This window comes from Garra rufa, chromosome 1 (genome assembly GCF_049309525.1).
Source record: "Garra rufa chromosome 1, GarRuf1.0, whole genome shotgun sequence".
In the NCBI taxonomy this organism is placed as follows: Eukaryota; Metazoa; Chordata; class Actinopteri; order Cypriniformes; family Cyprinidae; genus Garra; species Garra rufa.
Window position 1 is genome coordinate 20335352 of NC_133361.1, and position 19775 is coordinate 20355126.

Genomic DNA, 19775 nt, shown 5'->3' on the forward strand with positions numbered 1-19775 from the left:
ACAAACTTTGCACAGAAGTTTAGGCCAGTTCTGACTCTATGAAAGTTCCCGTTGGAAGATGTATTCTGAATTAAACAAAAGAAGGGCCCCCACACAAGACCTTGACCTCAGAAAAGCATAAGAGCGATTCAAAACAGTCTTTGCCATTGTAGTAAATTCTATTCATGGCAAACAAAATATGTGAGTGGAGTAACATATCTCAAATCTAAGGAGGAGAACTGGGTTCCTCTTATGGTTCTACATAACCATATTGACATACCTTTTAAAGACAAGTGCTATATAGCACTTAAAGTGGTTCCTCTATGATTATGAGGCAATTAACTTGTGCTAGCACTTCACTTTGCCCCAGTTCAAGTGAAGCAGGAGTGCCTTCTAATTAGCATGAAATTAACATGAATGAACATCTGAGGGCATGTTGAAAGATAAACTACATTTTACTGAATGTATCTCAATAGGTGTTTCAACCACGGGAAGACAGCAGCTTGAACATATTGTCATATAACCACAGACAATCCAGTCAGTGTCCATAAAGTGAGAGATAAGAATTTGGCAGAAAATTGCATTATGTTTTTACTCTTATAATTGCTCTTTTTTATTAGGTTATGGTTAATAAAATGTATAGGTACAACAGTATTAAAAAATGGTCTAAAATGGACTTGTATACAAATCATCTGTTACATTTGATCTTAATAACAGGGTTCCCTGTATAGTTTAGTTTTGAAAAACTGAGATAAAATAACATACTTAATTGCATGCTTGCCCTGCAGCCTCCGGATGTCAATATAATGTCAGGTTGACATTGGACCCAGTGTCAAACAAATGTTGCATTTTGGTTAAGAATCAAAGTTGGGTTAATGCCTGTTTTTCGGTATACACCCTAAAAACAGTGGCATTAGATGCTGAACTAACATAGAATTTTGGTCACCCGATGTTGCAAACACAATTTAACCAAATATCAACATGCCTGGTGGGTTGTTAATTATTCCTGAATAATTCCAAAGACTATAGAATACCAAAGACATGTCACTCGTGTAGTTTTGAATGGCGAACAATGAAACGGTCATCATGGCCGCGAAGCTCCGCCTTCTTAGTGAAAGAGCCAATCGTTGATTAGTAAAGTCAGCGCGTCACTGCATCTGCCGTTAGAAGTCCCGGTTGCTATAGAAACAGCTGGCGTTCTAAGACGTGCATTCAGTACTGCGCATGCGCACTGGCTCATCTAGCCGGAAAAATAAGCGTTTTTTAACGCTATTCAAGCACAAGGAACTATATTTATGAGGCAGTTCTTGTTGGATTTCTTTGGAGATTTCAAATATGAAATTTAATCGTAAATTTGGCGAACAGTTTTGGAGAATTTGATGTTTCCCCATTCAAAGAGATAGGAGCTGCACTTTGATGCCCAAGAGGCGTTTCAAAGATGGCCGCCGAGTGACATGACTTGTCTTAAAAGGACTTTGATAATTCTCACTTCAGGCTGAACTCTAAAGCTGGCAGGCTTGTTTGAGGTAAGATGACAAGTTTCCTGAACAACATTTACTAAATTCACTGTATAAGGTAATGTTACATGTTTTGCAGAAAGCTATTTTTATTTTTTTATTTTTTTGTCAGCACAGTCTGAAGTTGATCTGACTCGATTTTGGTGTACATTGGACAAACTGTTGTGGACGTGTTCGAAAAAGTTTTTCAACATGAATCAAAATAGCGGATAGGAAGTTCGGCCAACTATGGCATAATTGGTATGTTTGTTTTTGGCATGACCCAAAGGATATTTTGAGACCAGTTTCATTACAATAGGCTAATAAAATCAAAAGTTATTAGTATTGTTGGAAATTTCATAATAAATGTTTAATGAATGGTTTATTACTCTAGACCAATAGGTGGCGTTTGGTGTTACCAATTTGGTGTGAATATGTCAAAGCTTTGCAGAGATACAGCCTCAGATGCAGTTTGGCATCTTTCCAGCAAATTCGTTGATGTGCTAAATAAAAAACAGTTTCATATATCAGCACGAAACCCATAACTTTTTGCCAGAATGGTCTGAAGATGATGCGAGTCAAATGTGGTGATAATCGGACCAACGGACTGAGAGGAGTTATAAAAAGCAAGTTTTCAACAGAAATCAAATTGGAGGACAGAAAGTTCATCCAATTATGGCTAAATTAATATCGATGTTCTCAGCATTATCCACGGAATATATCAAGACCAGTTTAATTACAATAGGTTAATTTAAATAGTTATTAACATTTTTTTTCATTATAACTTTATTATAACTGCCTCCAAACGTTTTGAGTACTGTGTTGAAGACACATACCAAGTTTCATAACAATACATCAATGCGTTCATAAAATTATAGCATTTAACAACAAAATTCAAAATAGCCAATGGCCAAAATGGCTGACGTGGGTCAATTGGGTATGATTTGACTAGGCATGCTCCACCAAATCTAACAAGACAAGTTCTGTGACTTTTGGCCAAACCATTCAGAAGTTACAGGCAAAAATACCACGTAGCCTCAGGTCATGATTGTTATTACACACCAAGTTTGGTCTCATTACGCCGAACCATTGCCGAGATATAGCCTCACATCCATTTTTGCATGCTTTTCATAGAATTTGTTTGCACGATATTCAAGAATGGTTTGACTAACCAGCTTAATTGTCATTTCATAACTTTTTGCCAGCATGATCTGAAGATGATCTGAGCCAATTTTAGTGAAAATTGGGCAAACAGTCTAGGACTACAGGACCCCAGATAGCAGACACTTCTGGCCCTCATCGTACGAGCTTGAAAAAGTATGTTTTTTGAACAATTAAAAATTGTGGAAAAAATAAACCTTACTATTTTTAGCCTAGGAATCAGAGGAAAACATTTAGACAACACAAATAGTTGTAGATGCCAGGGTCTTTCATGTTGGGCCATTCAGTTGGATCATTTCTCCAACAAAAGGAAGGTAAGGAAAAGGTGCACTGACATAGACTAATACAATTTATAGTTTCTCAATATATCTCCTCCTTTCCGGGTGGTGAAATAATCCTTTGACATGGTTAAAAATAATACTGTCGCCGTTAAATTTCCCTCCAGCGGGCGTAGTTCTCAGAGTAATATGACACGTTGCGCTCTACTTTTGTGTTCTTAAACACTCGGGGTTTTTTTTAGGTCGACAGCTTTTAAAAACGTAGTTCTGTGTTTTTTTAGCTTGTTTACTGTTCAATTTGTCACATAGCAGCTTTTAGACATTGTTCTGATTTTTGTTATAAATCAGAAAAGACAATTAGGGGCAGCTTCTCGCAATACAAAGTCAATGGAGAGCGTTGGTTTGTTTCCCCCCATAATTCCCCCCATAATTTTCAGATTATGAAGCGTGTCGCTCTGTCTCTATAAACATGAGTAAAACATGAGTGGTGCTAGAAAGTTTGAGTTAGAGACTCCAAATTTGCTATGGTTAATGTCGTGACTTCCTCTATCAGTGTCAAATTTCACAACTTTACAGCAAGCGGTTCTATGGGCGGTCATAGACTCAAGAGCAGAAAAAGAGCAACAACAACAACGGATACAACAGGTGCCTTCACAACTTCAGTGCTTGGCCCCTAATTAGTGTTCCTATGGACTAACATTTGAAGTTACAATAGGAATGAATAGCTAATGTGGGGTAATGAACAGTTGTAGGATTTATTCATGCTTTTTTATGCCTGGTTGGCTTTACAGATTTGATTTTCTATCATGGTCTATGGACTCTCTAAATTAGGCTTAGCCAACCCTTACCCACCCTTTGTATAAAACTCTACTTCTGCCACTGCCAATACTGCTGTCCAGATGAGTTCAGCTCCAACCCTAATCAAACACACAGGGATGCATTTTAATGATAGCCAACTGTGGCCCAAGTTGCATAGTTCACTGAGTCAGTGTTTCCCAAAAGTAGTTTAAACAAACATTCGCACATAGCTTAGTTGTGTGGTTGAAACGACAGCTCTCAACCAGTGGTTGTTAGTAGTTGTAATTTGAGCAGTTTAATATACAGATTCTGAATTAAACAAATAAAATGTGACCCTGGACCACAAAACCAGTCTTAAGTAGCATGGATATATTTGTAGCAATAGCCAAAAATACATTGTATGGCTCAAAATTATTGATTTTTCTAAATATCAGACTTGATGGGGAGAAAAGGATGATAATATTTACATTTTCAGGTATGCTTTTACACATCAGAAGTCATGTTTACACTTTGACCAGTGGGTGGTGCTGTAACAAAAACTTTAAAGTTGTGCCAAATATATATATATATATATATTTTACTCGTGCACAGTCAGCAGTAAGAAGACAAGTGTTGATAAAACCACAACAGTTTACACTGCTTTTACTCTAAGTTGCAGAATTTGCAAACCTCATATAAATGAATAGGAAATTAAACAGCTTATATAACATTGATTTTGCTCATTTTTCTGAAGCACCTCATTTTATTGACCATTTCTTGAAAAAAAAAAGTACAAGCTTGAGTCTGTAGTTTGAGGAAGGATTTTATTTATTTTACTTCATTGTTTAAGCTATTTATAAAAATATGAATACGGGTGCCCTTTTGATTACATAAATTACATAGAAAAGAGAGTTTTTGAGTTTCATGTAATTAACACAATATTTTGCCTATTCAGTTTCCCCATAGACAGCTGACAAAAGTTACATGTGAAAACTGCTAAACTTGATCAAAAGAAGATGAAGCAGAAAAAGATTGCTAACTTTTATGACAGTACAAAACAATATTTACTTGTGAAAACAGATTTTTTTTTTTTTTTTCAGGGTTAATCAAACACTCGTGTTATAATTTAAGCAACTTTTAATCGGAGAAAAGATTCAAATGAAAAAGATAAATAAAGATTTAAATTTTGGTCCTGTCTTGAACTAATTTTGCATCAACACCACAGTTCAGGTAACTTATCGTTCCAGTGCTTTTCAAAGTGAACACAGTGTCACACCAGGCATCTTTCTGACCTTTCGTCTTGACAGCAGTGACTTTAAACTTCTCATACGGAGGAATCAGCACCTCTTGCTGGTCAGGATACTTTGAGTATTTTATCACAGAAACACCTTCACAAGTTTCGATTTCAAAACAAGATCTAGGTCCGAAACCATTTGCTACTGCTTTATCAAAAGAGGAAGATGTAAATGAGCCGAAACGAACCTCTCGGTTCAGAACATCCTTATCAAACTCAACTGAAGTACCGCGATACGTTGAATAGCATTTATTTTGTGTTTTCTTTAAAATCAGTGTCGCATCTGTTAACAGAAAGTGAAGTGAATACCATGCGAATGTCTTGTTTTTGTATTGTTGTTTCTCACTACGAACAGCATTATTGAATTCGCGATATACCTTAGAGTTGTTATTAGTGTACACATAAATGGCGACTGAATGAATCCGCTTCAAATTATCCTCTGGATTCTTGGCTTTATTTTCACCGTTGTGCCAAGTTTCATTAAATTCATCTGATTTGCTGATTTCCATCTCCAGATATTTTGTTTTCACCAGGTCTGCCATCTTCTCTGTACAGCCCTTATATTGATCATCAACTGAATTTGGTGCCATATCCAATGGATATATTATCCTTGCAACAGCAGCGGCTCTGTGATCCTGCAGCAACAGGAATAATGATCAATCATCAGTATTCATGTATATGTAATATTTATAGAACACAAGCTTACCTGTCCTAGAGCAGCCAAAATGAGAAGAAGAGCTCCAATGATCAGCAGCATCTTGATTTAGTCAAATCCTGTGAAGAACGGATGCTGAAAGACATCCAGAAACACAAAAAGTGCAATTTAATCTGTGATGTTTACTGATGGAAGCGTTATATCGACATTTACTCACAAATGTTGTCTCTTTTGGTCAGATTCTGCTTTTTCAATATTTTATTGGATTTCAGGAGGAACAATATTAGAACATCAGAAAAGTCTCAGTCAAGCGACAGCAACTCAAACTAAAAGATGGGAAAGTTGCTGTTTTATATCACTGATAGCGTGTGTTGTGGGATATAACAGCTCAAGTGTGATCCGGATGTGTTCAACATAAATTGTTGAGCTCATCATAATGCACCACTTGAGAAGGTCTATGTGTGGTTTTAACTGTTTGTAAAAAAAACAAAAACTTTTTTTTTTTTTTTTTTTGTGAAAAGCTTCACATGCCTCAGGCTTTTACCACAGATCAGCTGTAGTTTGAGCCATTCTGACTCTATGAATGATATAGAAGAAATAAAGATTCTGAGTTGAAATTAAATGAAATTATTCTGGATTGAGTTTAGTTTGCATCATTGTTTCTTGATCTGATCTAGAGAGGAGTTTAATCAGTTCTGATTAATATATTAAGTGAACTGTGAAAAACTATGGTATTAAAACTTGAATTATAATAAATCACACAATAATTTTGACCAGGAGGTGGTGCTGTAATCACCTTAAACAAGTATATGTATAAAGAACAGAATTCAAATAAAAAGTTGAAATAAAACTATTTTTGTAGAATATTATATTTTAAAAAATTTTAACATTTAAAATTATTGTAAACATTTCCACCTATGTCAAAACTTAAGTTTAGTCGCTGCTTTACATAAAAAAAGTATTTTAAGCTGAAATTACATTAAACCAACTTAAAAAATCAAGTTGAATTTTTATTTTGATGAGGTACATTCATGTAAAACTTTATCGTAGCTTTTTTATTTTGATGAGGTACATTCATGTAAAACTTTGTCGTAGCTCTTTGGTCATAATATTTTTTAAGGCCACTTTTGAACAAATTTTGTGAATGAATTGGAACAAATGCACGTCTTGACTAACTGTGCAAAGTATTTTATTTGTAGGTAATAGTGATCATAATTTATTTTGTAGACATAAAAGAATAAAAGATTTCACGTGAAAAGTATGTTTTCAGTTTTTGTTTTGTAAGTTTACAAAATCTACACATTAGCTGGTTAGCAGGTAAACACTTGCAAACAAAATTAACCAAATGTTACATTTAGTAAAACATGACACATTATACAGAAAGCAATTCGAATATGGCAATAGTGAAAAAGAAAAGAAAATGGAAAAAAGAAGTGCATCTTGCCACTTGTCTGCAGTGAACATCACTGCACAGTTCAGATAACTAAATCTTCCAGAGCTTTTCAAAGTGAACACAGTTTCACACCAGAGATGTTTCTGGTCGCTTCTTGTCCTGACAGCAGTGACTTTAAACATCTCATATGGAGGAATCAGCACCTCTTTCTCATCAGGATACTTTGAATATGTTGTAATATCAGCACCTTCACAGGTGTAGATTTCAAAGCAAGATACATTTCCAAATTCTTCTGCTACGTTACGATTAAGCGATGAGGATGCAAATAAACTAAAATGCATCTCTCTGTTCAGAACATTCCTATCAAATTTAAGCTTTGTACCACGATAACTGAAATTACATTTGTTTTGTTTTTTGTTCAGAATCTGTATCACTTCTGTTAACAAAAAGTGAAGAGAAGACCACGTGAATGTGTTATTTTTGTATTTTTCTTTTCCAGCATAAACAGCATTATTGAAATTGCGATACACTGTAACGTTTGAGTTTGTGTACACATAAACAGCAGCAGAATGGATCTGTGCCAAGTTATCTTCTGGTGCCTTGTACTTTATGCCTTTTTGCCAAAACTCAGACATTTCTGAGTTTGAGGTTTGCCATTTCCTTTGTACAGCCATCATATTGATCATCAACAGAATTCAATGCCATATCCAATGGAAATATCTCACCTTCAGTAGCATCTCTGTGATCATGTAGCAACTGGAATCACAGTGATCATGTATTCATAATTCACTTCTGTATTCATGTCTGTAATATTCATTTTACAAGGCAAGTTTACCTGCTTCAGAGCAAGTAAAATGAGAAGAGTGTAAACGATCAGCATCTTCAGTAAAATCCCTCAGATGATCTAGCAGATCTAGCAAAGTGTAAATGAATAAAGACAAGAGAAACAACAATGGTTCACAAATACTAAAAGCAAACTGTTCTCACCAGCCTTTTAAATATGGTTTCAGTTTGTGTATCTGGTACTTCTGCCATGCCACTTCTGATGTTCACTGATATACTGACCTTTTATTTTACCCTCCAAGTTTACCTGATAATGTTGTTCCTTCTGTCATATTCTGCGCTTTGATTTTGTTATTCCTCAGGATTTCAGGAGCAATGGTGAGAGGAGAAAATCAGCGAAGTCAGTCAGACAGCAAATCAAACAATCAGGAAGTTGGCTTGTTCATATTTTGAATGCTTTTTATGTGTTTGTTCTGGGTGTGTGCATGTATAACAAATGACGTATTATTACATGAGGTGGTAATATTTGTGTCTGAGCAGGTAGCCTAAAGAAGTGTAAAATAAATCTAATGCAATCTATACAAAAATTGAATAAGAAATGAAAACAATGAAAGTTTTGACTCAGTACAGTCAAAGAAATCCTGTTTCAAAACAATTGAAAAGACTGACAATAACGTCATCACATCAGCCTATAGACCACAATCTTTCAGTTGTGCGCCGCTTCCTGAAGGTAACAAAACCTGCTTGGCTGGTATATCTTCCAGATAGCAAATAAACACGAATGCATTTTCTGTAGTTATGATTTTCACTGTCACTTATGTAAGTTAAATCAACATGTTTTCTGTGCAGTAAACCTGAACTTCTATAACTTTGTCTTAGATTCACGTCACTGCTTACTTTTACTTCTTTGCCCAGTTGTATTTTGTTAAATTCTTGTGTGCATTTTTTTCTAAACAACACTTACCTTGTACTGTATATGAGAGTATTTGGCAACCCAGCCTTTACGAAAATACCTGCCTCTAAATATATTTCTGCAACACTATAGTACCTACATTTCGCAGCAGTCTCCAAGTGAAATGTCCAGAGAGTGTGGCGTTAAAACGTGGCATGTTTTTATTACGTTGGTACAGGCACATATTTCTGCATTTTTGTTACATTGCTTGAGGCATGTATTGCGGATGTTCGGAATTTAAATATCCAGGCATAATAGGTCACCTTTAAAAGTAGATTCTATACCATTTATACAAAAATTCATTAGTTGGGCCTAATACTGAAGTGAAATTTTAACTCTTGGTGGCGCTATGGGGTTTTGACGACTGACACACATTTTTTTTTTCAAGAACTGCCTTGCCTTGTTTTATAACATAACATTTTGGTCCTGCTGCATGTTAATGGCAAAATAGCAGAAGAACAACAACAAGAAAATGTATAGATACACTCTTAAAATAATGGTGCTTCGCAATGCCATAGAAGAACCTTTTTTGGTCTAAATGGTCCCATGAAGAACCTTTAACATCTGAAGAACTTTGGAAAAGGATCTTTGTGGCAAAAGAAGGTTCTTCAGATTATAAAAAGTTAAGAAAGAGATGGTTCCTTAAAGAACCTTTGACTGAATATCTCTTTGTGGAACCAAAAAATGGTTGTTCTATGGCATCGCTGTGAAGAACCTTTTAAAGCACCTTTATTTTTAAAAGTGTACAATAGATGCCAATTGTTTTCTGTGGCTTGGTCTCTAATACAGCAATACCACTGTAAAAGATAAGAGATTTGCCCAAATACAGCATTTTCTCACAATATGGAAAAAAAATAAAGCATTCGTTCTCTTAATTATTTACTTATGTGGATGAGGAAGGAGCTTCACACAAGCTTTTCCTCTTGAAACCTCTTAAACAGGTATCACAATGGAAAGATGAATTGCATGTTTTATGTTTGACTAAATATTCACTTGAAGAGATACTCATGCACATGCATTCTGAATCAACTTCACACAAATGTGCCATCATGTTCAGTTATCACAACATTTCATGAGACTCAGGACGTTTTCTACATCCATGCCATGTCCAGTCAGATATATCTAGTTTTCCTGAATCTTTGCAGCTGGATGTGAAACTGCACTCATGCATAATCTATTTTTAAATGAACAAACGTTTGGTTCCCTTTAGGCTGATATCCAAGATTCATATCACTACGCTTGTATCTTTCAGTATTTTACTGAATTTAAACTTTGATACATTTTCTTAAGAATGTTATTTATTTTACTTCACTGTTTCTGAAGTCTTATATTATCTGCTGCATGTTTTTTCATCACCTCTATTTTTAAAAGAATCCCAAATGCTTAAAAGCAGTAGTTTCTGTTCTTGAACCCCTTTGACTACAAACATCATCTTCGAGTAATGTAAATGTAACATTTTGCTCCTGAAGCCTCAGAATTACTCTCACTGACAATGAAGATGGGTAACATCTCTGGAGATTTAACTTTTGTGATTTTTGGCATGTAAAAGTAAAGGTTTCATTTTGAGTATTTCACATTGACTGCCAGTGGATACCTACTGTATACATACATGTCAAGCAAAAGCTCCTCTCCTCACCACAATACGGCCAAACAGAAAAGTATCTGGGCTGCATTTCCCAAAAGCATTGTTAGTCTTAGTTGATCATAGCTCCATTGGTCTCCATGGATCTACAATATACTTAAGCTTACAATAATTTTGGGAAACACAGCCATGATTCCCCACATATTCTGAACCATTTCTGTTTCTGAGGGTTGCCACTGGGGTGAAAAAGTGGAGATTTTCCTTAAGGACACATACTTTCCACCTGCATATTCAGTTATGCAGAGCACAATTCAGAAGTAAAGGATTATGTCCCTTTCGATCCATAATTGTGAATTTGTCATATCATCAATATTAGTAATTTTTTACTCTGCATAAACTTTGCAGATGTGTGTTATTTTTCCACCACCCATATTTCTACACTATTGCATTATCAGGAGCAGGAATCAGGAGGACAATTAAACATTAAAAATGAGCACTGAGTTTATTTCAATGAATAATCTTCATCTGACCGGCACAGATTCAACATGCATTATAGCACAGCAATGGTCATGGAAATAATTGCTTCACAACATTGTAATTCACTTGACTCAAACTTACTTGTTAAAACAATACAAGACAAGATTACAGTAATAGAAAAAAAATAAGAGAAAAAAAAGTCAATCAATATAGATTTACAAAAGTTTAATTTGTCACAATTGCATTATCATTTTTTTTCTGTCAAAACAGGTTTTTAATAAATTGGGTAATTAAGTAAGTAAAGAAAGACAGAAAGAAAGAAAATTACAATGGAACTGAAATGAACCATGTAAGGATGTTACACACAACATAAGTTTTAAAGAATTACTTCAGTTCAAGCTTTACAGCATGGTACCTCAAATCTTGCCCTTTAGGGCCAATGCGCTGCAGAGTTTAGCTCCAACCCTGATCAAACTCAACGACCTGTGATTTTCTAATGATCCTGAAGACACTGATTAGGAGATTTGATGATCCCTGCTTAACAGCAAGGCTTAATTAATTCCATGAGTTCCATAAAGTAGGGATAAAAAGGCATGACATACAAGAAATCATGGCAGCGTTTTTTCTGACCAATTGCCCATGCAATGCGAATTAATTTCTCAGCACGACTGAGTTGCTCTAATGCTGGCCATTCAACCATTTCCAGGAACTCTAGAACAAGTTCTTCATCAGTGGAATTTATTTCCCGACCATTAGATAACTGTTTTGCAATACATTTGCTAAATTTCAAAACTTTAATTCCTGATGTATTATTATTGAACCACTCTGTTTTTTTGAATGCCACTGTACAGTTCATGTTACTTCTTGTTCCAGAGCTTTCCAACTTGAACACAGTCTCACACCAGAGATTTGAATGATTGCTTCTTGTCATCACAGCAGTGACTTTAAACTTCTCATATGGAGGAATCAGCACTTGTTTCTGTTTAGGATACTTAGAATATTTTGTCACATCAGCTCCTTTGCAAGTTTTGATTTCGAAACATGATTTATTTCCTAAACGTTGTGCCATGTTACGATCAAGAGAAGATGAAGCAAATGAGCCAAAACGAATCTCTTTGTTCAGAACATTCTTATCAAATTCAGCTTTGGTACCACGAAATGTTAAATAACATTTTTTTTGTGTTTCAGTCAATTTCTTGATTGCATCAGTTAAGAAAAAGTGAAGTGAATACCATTTAAATGTTTGGTCTGCGTAGTTTTGTTTACCATTACAAACAGCCATATTAAATGTGCGGTATACGTTAGATTTAAGGTTGGTGTACACATAAATGGCGACTGAATGGTTGCTTGTTAAATTATCTTCTGGTGCTGTGGCATTCACTTCTCCCTCTTGCCAAGCCTTTTTAAAATCATCTGAGTCGTTGATTTCCATCTCGAGATATTTTGTCTTCACCAGATTCGCCATGTTCACAGTACAACCATCATATTCATCATCAACTGATTTCAGTGCCATATGAAGTGGACATATCTTTCTTGCACGAGCAACTCTGTGACCCTGCAGGAATCATAATGACCAATCTTCAGTATTCAAGTCTGTAATATTCATACTAAAACACAAGCTTACCTGTCCTAAAGCAGCGAAAATTAGTAGAGCTTTAATGATCAGCAGCATCTTGATTCAGTCAAATCAATTAGATGATCGAGAAGATCTAGAGAAGAGTACATGCTGAAAGACAACCAGAAACACAGGGTTTAATTTACAATAATAACAGTAAAGATAAAATGCAACACAGAAATGAAGAAAATACTGTGTTTTGTTAGTTAAACTTGTGATGTTCACTGATGGACCCAAAACTTACCTGAAATTATACTCTTAATTCTTGTCAGCTTCTGAATTTCGTTTTTCCTCAAGAGCAACAATGAGAAGAGAATATCAGGAAAGTCAGTTGCTCTTAGTCAGCCAACAACAGTAGTTTGAGAAATGAGGAAGTTTGCAATTTTTATCATAGCTAATAATGTGTGTGTGTGTGTGTGTGTGTGTGTGTGTGTGTGTGTGTGTGTGTGTGTGTGTGTGTGTGTGTGTGTGTGTGTGTGTGTGTACCTGGTATTCATCACGTTGTGGGGACCAAATGTCCCCACAAGGATAGGAATACCAGTAGATTTTGACCTTGTGGGGACATTTCTCAGGTCCCCATGAGGAAACAGGCTTATAAATCATGCGCAATGAGTTTTTTTGATGAAGTAAAAGTGTGCACAATCTCCTGTGAGGGCTAGGTTTAGGTGTAGGGCAATATAAAGTACGGTTTGTACAGAATAAAAACCATTACGCCTATGGAATGTCCCCATAAAACATGTAAACCCAACATGTGTGTGTGTGTGTGTGTGTGTGTGTGTGTGTGTGTGTGTGTGTGTGTGTGTGTGTGTGTGTGTGTGTGTGTGTGTGTGTGTGTGTGTGTGTGTGTGTGTGTGCGCGCGCACGTGTGTGGGTGGGTGTGTTCTGGGCTTCCAACATTACCAAAACAAAGCACAATGATCTGGTAAAAGGGTGTGGAGACAAAGTACCGCTTTTCAGTCGTTTCAACAATGGCAGTAAACCATTTGCTTTTAACAATCATGAAATTGTTTGATTGAATCATGTGAATCATGAAATTATGCTTAATTATTTGAATGATTCAGTGAAGGAGAGGCTTCATTACATTGACTGTCATGAAACAGCTAACAGCCTGTTTATTATTCTTTAACATGTTTACCATTTAACATTCATTTTGGAGTGAAATTACAATTAAATAAAAGCCGTTTCATTGTAATTATGTAGGATTCAGTCTGTGGAATTTTGATTTAACTCAGGCTCTTTGGAAAAAATGTGCCAAATGTAGCAACATTTCTACACCTTTCATGTCCAATACAGAATCTGTGGAAATGCTGCTTCCATTCAGGCCAGAGTTTGGGATGACTTAAATCAAAACTTTCGGGAGGAGAAAACTTTTCCATGTCATCGCGTTGACTTCTGACACCATATAATGTTAGGATGGCATGTAGATGAGGCAATAAAGGTGTTTTCTGCTTCAGTTCGTTTGCAATGGTTCAACATACAATCAACCCGTAGCAGCTGCGCACATCACAACAGTTATGAGCTATTGCTATATTAACGTATATAACCGTATATCCTCAGTCTATCATTACAGATACTAATCTCGCAATTTTAGTTGTAATTCATCCAAACTTTTACGAATTCCATGATATTCCGCGTTATACAGTTAATTTGACATGCAAACTACAAAGTAAAGAAGTGAAGGCGCTCCGGAAAGTGTAGACATATTTGTGAATTAGAAACAGTATAAGTGGATGGGTCCAATATCATTGGTCTTCAAAAGTTGGGTCCTGTCCCACCCACATACAATGGTTCCGATGCCTATGCTACTGTTTATGTATACATTATGTATTTTAAAATTTTGTTCAATAAAACCATATGACTACTTGCTTTTGATACTTTATTTGAACTAATTATTATTGCCTCATTGCTATTATACATGTATGTTAAGTCATTGTAAAGGCTATTGTTAACTTAGGTCTATTTTATTGTTACAAAAAATATAATAATAAAACAGATTACTCGATTACCAAAACAATCGCTAATGAAAAAAAAAAAAAAAAAAAAAAACATGCTTATATCGCAATTTGTATCTGTTTTTGTAGTTAAATCTGACAAACTAGCCCAAAATGTTACACATTTTACACTTTATGAAGTGGCTAAAACATTCGTCGCTTCCTGTTGGCTCTGGAGAAAGTTGAAATAATTTAAATAAAATGATGTAAAAATGTTACAATTATCAAAAAACTACAAAGTTATTTTAAATTTTAAATGAAAATAGCACAACAAAAAGAAAGGGCAAAAAAAGAGGAATGAAGTCTGAAATCTGGTGCTCCTACATTAGCAAATCACATGATCTCATTGGACACTCATTGCGTTATCCTCCAGTTTCAGCAAATTCACATACTTGAAAAACAATTAGGTAACATAATAAATACATAAAAATCATTCCTACAATCACCTTGTTTCTCATATTTACTTGGTCCTCCTCGTTCTGGAAAAGAAGTTCTCTCTGAAAAAATCGCATTCCGTTTTCCACTTGGTAAAAGACATCGCATTCTAATGGGAGGGGGATCCCCCTTTTGGTAGAAATCGCATTCCTCGTTCCCCTCTATGAAATAAAGCATGTCCCTCGTGGTAGAAATTGTGGTCCATGTACCCCCTCCATTGATGGGACATTGGAATCGCCTTAACCTTCCTCCCTTTTACACCAAACAACAACAAGAACAACAATAATACAAAAATAACATCAATAATAATAGTAATAAAAAAAAATTAAAAAAACTTTTGCACAAAAACACTGCACGGTTAAGTTCACTTTTTTTTCCTAGAGCTGTTCAACACAAACACATTTTTACACCAGAGATCTGTCTGTTTTGTTTTTGTCTTGACGGCAGTGACTTTAAATCTCTCATATGGAGGAATCATCACCTCTTTCTATTTAGGAAGCTGAGTATATTTTTCAATATTAGCACCTTCACAAGTTCTGATTTCAAGACAAGATATATTTCCAAAACCCTTTGCTACTGAACGATTAAGAGAGGAATATGCAAACTGGCCAAAACGAATCTCTGTGTTCAAAATATCATATGTAACATATTTAACATCTGTACCACGACTAGTATTATAGCATGCTGTTTGTGTTTACTTTAGAGTCTGTATCGCTTCTGTTAGCAAAAAAGGAAGTGAATACCATGTCAATGTCCTTTCTATGTAATTTTGCTTATTATTACGAACAGCATCATTGAACTTAGCATATATATCACGATCAAAGTTAGTGTACACATGAAAGGCAATTGAATGAGATGGTTTCAGGTTATCCTCTGGTTTTGTGGCATACATTGCACCATTTTCCCAAGCTATATTTAATTTAGCTGAAGCAGATCTTTCTTTCACTAGATGGTATTTCTCCACCTTCTCTCTCATGTTCTCTGTACAGCCATCATATAGATCATTAACTGAATTCGGTGCCATATCCAATGGATATATGTCTTCTGCAGCAGCAGCTCTGTCATCCTGCATCAACATGAATAATAATGTTCATGTCTGTAATACTCATAATAGAATACAAACTTACCTGGCCTAGAGCAGTTAAAACGAGAAGAGCTTCAATGATCAGCAGCATCTTGATTCAGTTAAATCCCTCAGATGATCTAGTAGATCTGTTGATGCGCAGATGCTGAAAGACTACCAGAAACACAACAGTTTCACAAATACGGTCACTCTAATAGAAATACAGTGGTGTGAAAATTAGTGTTGGCTGATTTTTTTTGCATGTTTGTCACACTTTAATGTTTCAGATCATCAAACTAATTTAAATATTAATCAAAGATAACACAAGTAAACACAACATGCAGTTTATAAATAATGTTTTGTTTTGTTTTTTTTATGAAGTAAAAACAAAATCCATACCCACATGCCCTGTGTGAAAAAGTGTTTTTCATTCAGGAACAAATGAGAAAGAAAGTAACTGAGATCTATCAGTCTGAAAAAGGTTATAAAGCCATTTCTAAAGCTTTGGAACCACAGTGAAAGCCATTATCCACAAATGGCGAAAACATGTAATAGTGGTGATGAACCTTCCCAGGAGTGGCCGGCCGACCAAAATTATCCAAGAGTGCAGCGACAACTTATCCAAGAGGTCACAAAAGACCCCACAACAAGATGTAAAGAACTGCAGGCCTCTCTTGCCTCAGTTAAAGGGGTGCTATTATGCTTTTTCACTTTTTGAACTTTAGCCAGTCTGTGGTGTGTATGTTTGGGCATTAAAATAATTTACAAAGTTACAAATCTCAAAGTCCACTCCAAACGGAGATATTTTGTTTTTTAAAATAATCACTTTTCAAGAACTACACCGAACGACTCATTTGGACTACAGCGTTTGTTTTCCGGATGCAATGATGTCACAACGCGGTATCCCGCCTACTGAAATTCAATTCGTTGGCGGGTGGGGGATTCGCCTAACCTTACCCATGTAATATGGCCAGCCGCTTTTGGGATGCTACAGCGAGCCGTAGGTTGGCTCGTTTAAATGCAGCTTTAACTAAAGGTTCGGGAAACTGCTCCGGTAGCCGTGCTGAAGCAGCGAGATTCACGTGTGTTGTACAGAGGGTCCAAACAGATGCAGATCCGCGGCTCATGTAAACACGAACTAGCACAAGTCTACGCCGCGCCGTAGATATGTGCAGTATGTGGTAAGAGATTTATTTATCATACAGTGTAGATAGCTTCGCTAGCCTTATGGTTTCAGGCATGCAAATAATTAAATACATTAGCACAATAATGATAATGTCACGTATCCACGATCTCGTATGCTGACGATAGGACCAACAATAACATATTATTTACTCACCCTTTATGCAACCTAGGTGTATATGACTTCCTTCTTTCAGATGAATGCAATCGGAGTTATATTAAATCAATTCTGGTACTCATAGAACAGCATAGATTGAAAATAAGTCGATCCATAATGAAAAAAATGCCTCACATGGCTCTGGGGCGGTCAGTAAAAGCCTCCTTTAGCGATCAGATGTGTTTGTGTAAAAAAAATAAAATAAAAAAATAAATAATATATATATATTTAAAACGTAAGAATCACTTTAATCTAGATTGCTGCTTTGGGAAGGGTCGCAGCAGGGCAGAACGCGGTCTACGCTGTTTGCCAAATTGCAACGCAGTGGGACTTCTGACCAATCACAATACTTTTGACTTTTCGGAAGGTGGGACCCGGAACTAATCGAGCCGTTTGTGCCAGCCTGGGGAGAAAGCTATTGTAATAATGTAAATTATGTGAAAAATAATGCATTTTTCGAACAACTTAGCATGTCAGCATGTTCAAGTACACCTCAAAAACAAATGAAAGACTTTGTAAAGGAGCATAATAGGACCCCTTTAAGGTAAGTGTTCATGACTCCACTATAAGAAAGAGACTGGGCAAAAATGGCCTGCATGGCAGAGTTCCGAGACCAAAACCGCTGCTGAGCAAAAAGAACATAAAGGCTCATCTCAGTTTTGTCAGAAAACATCTTGATGGTCCCCAAGACTTTTGGGAAAATACTCTGTGGACTGACAAGACAAAAGTTTAACTTTTTGGAAGGTGTGTGTCCCATTACATCTGGCGTAAAAGTAACACAGCATTTCAGAAAAAGAACATCATACCAACAGTGAAATATGGTGGTGGTATTGTGATGGTCTGGGGCTGTTTTGCTGCTTCTGGACCTGGAAGACTTGCTGTGATAAATGGAATGCTGTCTACCAAAAAATCCTGAAGGACAATGTCCAGCCATCTGTTCGTGACCTCAAGCTGAAGCAAACTTGGGTTCTGCAGCAGGACAATGATCCAAAACACACCAGCAAATCCACCTCTGAATGGCTGAAGAAAAACAAAATCCTGACCTGAATCCTATTGAGTTTCTGTGGCATGACCTTTAAAAGGCGGTTCATGCAAAATCATAACAAATAATCAACTAAATGTTCACTGCTGTACTGACTTTTTTATTTAAGATCACTTACCCGAGAATATTGCTGTCTCGTTTTCCTTTGGTAATTTTAGGAGTATAGAAGCAACCACGAAAGAAGATCAGGAAAGTCAGTCGCTCACTGACAAACAACTCTTTAAACCAAAAGCTTAGGAAGGAGGTATTTTCAGGTTTTAAATACTGTATATGCATGTGTTCTGGGCGTGCATCGGTGTGGTAAGAAATTATGCATCATCAAAGCAGTAATATTTCTCAGGAGGTAGTAGTTTCATGTACAGTAGCCTGAGACACCGTAAATTAAAATAAATATATGAAAAATTAAGAAATGTATTGTAACTAAACTGAAAAAAAAAATCTATTTGGATAAGAATTCAGTCTTCACCTACAATGGACCTATGAAATGTAGGAGCATTATGCAGTACCACTTCTGCAATATTGCATGTACAAAAATTTAATTTGCTGTGAGTCATCTATAAATAGCTGTGACACTGATTTTTTCTATCCTGGGTACCCAAACTCAGTCCTGGAGGTCCAGTGTTCTACATAGTTTAGCTCTAACCTCATTTAGACACACCTGAATCAGCTAATTATGCTCTTACTAGGCGTACTAGAAACTTCCAGGTGTGTGAGGCAAGTTGGAACTCTGCAGGACCCCTGAACTAGATCATCTAAGATGTTTTACTTGTCTAGATAAAGTGATCAAAATGACTGACAAGGCTAACCTGATCAACCAGTCAATTTACTAGTTGGGTGTCACTCCCATAGTTTAACAAAACCCTCCTGGTAGGCAGGTCCCAGAAAACAAAGAAACATTCATTCAGTGTCTATTTTTAAGTTTTAAAGATCATTGTCAGTCATCAAACTATATTTTTCTCATGTTTCATCCACATTCAGTATTTGGTTTGTTTACAGCCAAAATGTAAACTATAAAATATAAAATAATATGTAGCGCCCTCTTTAGGTATCAGGAGTATCTACCTATTTGAATTGTTGACGCTAGAACCCGGATTCTTTTAAATGTGTCTCTCGACGTGATTTTACCCAAAATCAAACTGTGATCCTACTTTTATACTACTTCCGACAAAGTGCAGCTCTAATCTCCATAAATGATTCTATCCAAATAGTAGAGACCTCACAGTAATATTTAAATGACCACACTATGTAGCAAAAAATACACAAATTTATTTAAAAGAAAATAAACAGAAGGAATCAAAGATTAATCAAAATCTGTTTCTCAACCTACCAATAAACTTCTGCCTTCAACTATAGTGCTTGGTTGACTCTTTTTTTCTTTTCCACAACAACACACTTAAAGGTTATTTTCTGAATCACCTTATCAAATTAAACTTTTAAACCTTCTAAAATTAAAAGTTTTTCCC

The 19775-nt window shown here is 35.9% G+C and overlaps 3 protein-coding genes and 2 pseudogenes across 3 annotated transcripts in view; all 5 read right to left on the reverse strand.

Annotated features, from left to right (window-relative positions):
* LOC141332094 (cytochrome P450 2K1-like) overlaps positions 1 to 19775 on the reverse strand; it is a 393810-nt gene that overhangs the window by 258645 nt on the left and 115390 nt on the right. The gene's annotated exons all lie outside the window — the stretch shown is intronic.
* On the reverse strand, positions 4497 to 6464 carry LOC141343857 (ecto-ADP-ribosyltransferase 5-like). The gene is made up of 2 exons (XM_073848530.1): positions 5692 to 6464; positions 4497 to 5620 (listed from the first exon to the last, which is right to left on the reverse strand). The coding sequence occupies exons 1-2, from the start codon at positions 5740 to 5742 to the stop codon at positions 4871 to 4873; spliced, it is 801 nt and encodes a 266-aa protein (XP_073704631.1). The 5' UTR covers positions 5743 to 6464; the 3' UTR covers positions 4497 to 4870.
* On the reverse strand, positions 6735 to 8234 carry LOC141343867 (NAD(P)(+)--arginine ADP-ribosyltransferase 2-like; annotated as a pseudogene).
* On the reverse strand, positions 10857 to 12806 carry LOC141343877 (NAD(P)(+)--arginine ADP-ribosyltransferase 2-like). Its single transcript, XM_073848549.1, has 2 exons — positions 12687 to 12806; positions 10857 to 12553 (listed from the first exon to the last, which is right to left on the reverse strand). Exon 2 carries the CDS (start codon positions 12338 to 12340, stop codon positions 11366 to 11368), a length of 975 nt encoding a protein of 324 aa, XP_073704650.1. The 5' UTR covers positions 12341 to 12553; positions 12687 to 12806; the 3' UTR covers positions 10857 to 11365.
* Positions 12519 to 16043, reverse strand: LOC141342218 (ecto-ADP-ribosyltransferase 5-like; annotated as a pseudogene).

Bases quoted from the DNA above. Each gene is read 5' to 3' on its own strand.
- LOC141343857 (XM_073848530.1), bottom strand. From the start codon at position 5,742: ATGCTGCTGATCATTGGAGCTCTTCTTCTCATTTTGGCTGCTCTAGGA. The intron at 5,621-5,691 runs GTAAGCTTGTGT...CTGTTGCTGCAG, and splicing joins TTTTGGCTGCTCTAGGACAG to GATCACAGAGCCGCTGCTGT.
- LOC141343877 (XM_073848549.1), bottom strand. From the start codon at position 12,340: ATGGCACTGAAATCAGTTGATGATGAATATGATGGTTGTACTGTGAAC.